Source organism: Carlito syrichta, unplaced genomic scaffold (assembly GCF_000164805.1).
Source record: "Carlito syrichta isolate Samal-C Ts95f unplaced genomic scaffold, Tarsius_syrichta-2.0.1 Scaffold302419, whole genome shotgun sequence".
NCBI lineage: Eukaryota > Metazoa > Chordata > Mammalia > Primates > Tarsiidae > Carlito > Carlito syrichta.
Window position 1 is genome coordinate 124,210 of NW_007246515.1, and position 5,151 is coordinate 129,360.

Consider the following 5,151-nt stretch of genomic DNA (forward strand, 5'->3'; position numbering starts at 1 on the left):
CACTCACCTTAGCCTCCCAAAGGCGCGGGATTACAGGCTGAGCCACCGAGCCCGGCGAGTTTGCATTTTATGCTAGAGGCAATAGATAGTCATTGAAAATTTTTTTGATAAGTTTTAACTTTGATGAAGTTCAAAATACCCATTTTTTTCTTTTAGAGTTGGTTCTTTGTGTCTTAGAAATCTTTTCATATGCCAGTGTCACCAACATATTCAACTGTGTATATTTCTAGAAGGTCTATAGTTCTTTTTTGCTTGCTTTGTAGAGAGAGGGTCTCACTATGTTGCCCAAACTGGTCTCAAACTCCTGGCCTCAAGTGATCCTCCTCCCTCAGCTTCCTGAGGCACTAGGATTATAGCAGAAGGTTTACAGTTTAAGCAAGAAACGCATTAGATCTTTTCAACAGTTGCATCCCTTGGATCATGTTCATTTCTCTCTCTTTTTTTTTTGAGTCGGAGTCTCACTCTGTCACCCAGGATGGAGTGCAGTGGCACACTCACGGCCACCCCAGCGTTGACCTGCTGGGCTCCAGTGATCCTTCTGCTTCAGTCTTCCAAGTAGCTAGAATTTCAGGCGCCCAATTCCCCACCCGGCTAATTTTTGATTTATTGTAGAAACGAGGTCTCGTCAAGTTGCCAGGGCTGCTCTTCAACCTGCAGGCTCAAGCAATCCACTCGCCTGGGCCTCCCAAAGTACTGGGATTATAGGCTGAGCCACTGAGCCTGGCCGGATCTTGTTCATTTCTAACTAAGAAATGAACAGAACTGATAATTTGGCCTCAGTTTATAAGTTTGAGAATTAAATATCTAATTAGCATATGACCTTAAATTATAAATAGCTGGGCACAGTGGCTCATGCCTGTAATCTCAGCACTTTGGGAGGAGGAGGCAAGAGGATTGCCTGAGCCCAGGGTTCAAGATCAGTCTGGGCAACAATTGCAAGAACTCATCTCTACAATAAATCAAAAAATTACCTGGGCATAGTGGTGTGTGCCTATAGTTTCAGTTACTTGGAAGGCTTAGGCAGCAAGGCTGCGGTGGCCATGGGTGTGCCACTGCACTCCATCCTGGGTGACAGAGGGAGTCTCCAATTCAGAAAAAACCAAATTATTATAAATAAACAGAACCAACAGTATTTGGTGGTGTGTGATGGATCAAAAAGATTAATACAACATTACACTGGTAAACTTCCAACCCCTGGCTTGTGAATTTATCTACGACTGGGAAGCCTTTGTTAGTTAAGAAAAGAATATTTTACTCCATAATGGTCACACTGTATAGGATGTTCCTGATGAATTGTCTTAGACAAATTATTTGTTACATGAATGAATAACTCTAATGAGATTCTTAGAAGATGGTCACCTTTACCATAGTACCTAAGTAAAAGGTAAAGAACTGGCAGACCTGTATTTCTTCCCGTTCCTTTTTATCTGGAAAAGTTCTTGCAGCTGTAGTATACTTTTCAAAAATTTTACGTTCCTTTTGTAGTTTCCTCATTTCCTCCTTTCTGAACTCTTCTATTCGAGCCAATTCTTTTGCTTTCTGTTGTTCAAAGTCTGCAATTTCTTTCCTAAAATAAGCAAACCATGTTATCATCTAAGGAGACCATCTCAATACAGTAATCCACACGTGGCACCCAATGGAATCTGGTGATAGCCTAGGAGCTGCTTGCTAGTCCTAGTGAGTCCATCTTCGAATGGCAGGCCTGAAGAACAGCCAGTGCATCACCAAAGTGTTAATCCAGCATGCAGCTCATTGAGCACCTACTATGGATCAGGTATTCTACAAAGCAGTAGGGAAAACAAATGAAAAAATCAAAACTCCTCACTCTCCTGAATATTTTACCAATCACTACTATAGTAAGCACATATAAGCAGAAAAATACAGTATAGCAACTTTATCTCTTTTTTAAGCGGATTAATACTGGTCTACAATCCCTTATCTGGAATCTCTGGGCCAGTTATGTGTTAGAATTCATAATCAGCCGGGCTCAGTGGCTCAGCCTGTAATTCCACGCCTTTGGGAGGCTGAGGTGAGTGGATTGCCTGAGCCTACAGGTTCGAGACTCACCTGGGCAGTGAGACCTCATCTCTACAATAAATCAAAAAATTAACCGGGTGTGGTAGCGCGTGCCTGTAGTTCCAGCTACTTGGAAGGCTGAGTTGGAAGGATCACCAGAGCCCAGCAGGTCGAGGCTGCGGTGGCCGGGAGCGGCCACTGCATTCCAGTCTGGGCGACAGAGTGAGACTCCAACTCCAAAAAGAAAAGAAAAATGCTAAGCTGATATCAATTCAACTAGATTATCATAAATTTAGCATGTTAACTATAATCCCTATGATAACCTCAAAGAACATTACCTAAAAATATGCAGAAAAAAGAATGAAAGAAAATATCAAAATATTACACTAGAAAAAGATCAATGAAACACAAAAGACAGCAATGAAAGAATTGAGTAACCAAAAATATATGGTATACAGGAAAACTATAGCAAAATGAAACAAGTTGAGTGTTTCATTATCAATACTTGCTTTAAATATAAATCCATTCAATTCACCACTTCAAACAGGTTGGCAGAATAAAAAAAAAATTCAAATATGCTGCCTGCTTCCAAAAAACTCACTTTAAAAACAAGAAAATAACTTTAGCCTAAAAACAGGTTGAAAATGAAAGAATATTCCATGCAAACAGTAACCAGAAGAGACCTGAGGTAGCTATACTATTATTAGAACAAATAGACTTTAAGGCAAAAATTGGACGTTATATATTGATATAAGTTCAACTCACCAAGCAGATATAACAATTATAAACAAGTATGTACCAAACAACAGACCCTCAAAACTAAAGCAATCAGTGATAGAATTAAAAGGAGAAATAAGCAGTTTTACAATAGTATTTGGAGATTTCAGTATCTTAATTTCAATAATTAAACATCAAAAAAATTCAAAAAGAAAACAAAGGTCTTGAATAATACTATACACTAACTACACCTAATGGGCATAAAAAGAACACTCTACGAACAACTGCAAAATGCACATTCTTGTCAAAATGCACATTCTTGTCTAGTATTCTCTAGAATAGACCACCTATTAGAACATAAAACAACTCTTTTTTTTTTTTGAGTCGGAGTCTCACTCTGTCGCCCAGACTGGAGCGCAGTGGCCGCTCCTGGCCTCCGCAGCCTTGACCTGCTGGGCTCCAGCGATCCTTCCGCCTCAGCCTTCCAAGTAGCCCGAACTACAGGCACGCACTACCACGCCCGGCTGATTTTTGATTTATTGTAGAGATGAGGTCTCGCCAAGTTGCCCAGGCGGGTCTCGAACCCGCAGGCTCAGGCAATCCACTCACCTCAGCCTCCCAAAGCGCGGGATTACAGGCTAAAACAATTCTTAATAAGTTTAAAATAATTAAATTATACAAAGTATCTGCCTGCTCCAAGCATGATGAAATAAAGCTAGAAATCAATAACAAAAGTAAAACTGAGGGTAACCCCTTCGAGTCCCCTCCCACTGTGGGAGCTTTCCTGTCCTCTCAATAAATCCTGCTCAAAAAAAAAAAAGTAAAACTAGAAAATAATTAAGATGACTATTTACAAAAACAAAATGACAAGTGTTGGTAAGGACATGGAAATCCTAGTACCTGTATGCATTGTACATCTGCTGTGGAAAAAAACATGGTGGTTCCTCAAATAATTAAGTATAGAATCACGATATGCTCCAGCAATTCCACCCATGGGAATGTACTCAACAGAATTAAAAATAGGGACTTGGAGATCAGATTGTATGACAATGTTCATAGCAACATTATTCACAACAGCCAAATGGTAGAAGCAACCCAAAATTTCCATCAACAGATTAATAATAGATAACAGATAAACAAAATGTGGTACACACAACTGGAATAAGATTCAGCCATAAAAAGCAATGAAATAGAGACACACGCCATAATAAAGATGAACCTTAATACATCATGCTAAGTAAAAGAAGTCAGTCATAAAAGATCACAATTTGTATGATTAATTTTATTTTTTTATTTTTTATTTTTTTTTTTTTGAGTTGGAGTTTCACTTTTGTCACCCAGTCTGGAGTGCAGTGGCACACTCACAGTCACCGCAGCCTCAACCTGCTGGGCTTAGGTGATCCTCCCACCTCAGCCTTCCAAGTAGCTGGAACTACAGACACATACCACCACGCCCGTCTAGTTTTTGTAATCTATTGTAGAGGTGAAGTCTCACCAAGTTGCCCAGGCAAGTCTTGAACCCCTGGGCTCAGGTGATTCTCTCGCCTCATTCTCCCAAAGTGCCAGGATTATAGGCTGAGCCAAAGCACCTGGCCTGTAGGATTAATTTTAAATGAAATATCCAGAATAGGTAAATCTATAGACACAGAAAGCAGATTAGTGGCTGCCAGGAAGTAGGGGTAAGAAGTGGTATGGGGAGTGATTAACAGATATGGGGTGTCCTTCTGGAGTGATAAAAAGTTTTGAAAATAGAAGCCAGGCAGTGGCTCACCCTGTAATCTCAGCAATTTAGGAGGCCAAAGCAGGAGGATCACTTGGGCCTAGGAGTTCAAGACCAGCCTGAGCAACATAATGAGACTCCATCTCTATAGAACAAATTTTAAAAATTAGTCCAGCATGGTGACATGCACCTGTAATCCCAGCATTTTGGGATACTAAGGAGGGAGAACTGATTGAGCCCAGGAGCTCAAAGCTGCAGTGAGGTCTTTTTGTTTGTTTGTTTGTTTTTGAGTTGGAGTCTCTGGCAACCAGGCTGGAGGGCAGTAGCATGCTTCCGGCCACCAAAGCCTCGACCTGCTGGGCTCAGGTGATCCTTCCACCTCAGTCTTCCAAGTAGCTGGAACTACAGGCATGCGCCACCATGCCTGGCTAATGTTTTGATTTATTGCAGAGATGAGATCTCACCAATTTGCCAAGGCTGGTCTCCTATCCATAGGCTCAGGCAATCCTCTCACCTCAGCCTCCCAAAGTGCTGGGATTATAAGCGTGAGCCACTGCACCCGGCTTTGCAGTGAGTTTTGATCATGCCACTGCACTCCAGTGTAGGCAACAGAGCAAGACTCTATCTTTCAAAAAAAAAAAAAGGTTAAGCCGAGCTCGGTGGCTCAGCCTGTAATCCCGCACTTTGGGAGGCTGAGG

At 41.3% G+C, this 5,151-nt stretch overlaps 1 protein-coding gene across 1 annotated transcript in view; it reads right to left on the reverse strand.

The window, feature by feature from the left end:
- CENPJ (centromere protein J) overlaps positions 1-5,151 on the reverse strand; it is a 36,976-nt gene that overhangs the window by 11,774 nt on the left and 20,051 nt on the right. The window contains exon 8 of the mRNA XM_008056621.2: positions 1,402-1,567. Within this exon, the coding sequence (XP_008054812.1) occupies positions 1,402-1,567 (166 nt within the window). The remainder of the gene's footprint in view (positions 1-1,401; positions 1,568-5,151) is intronic.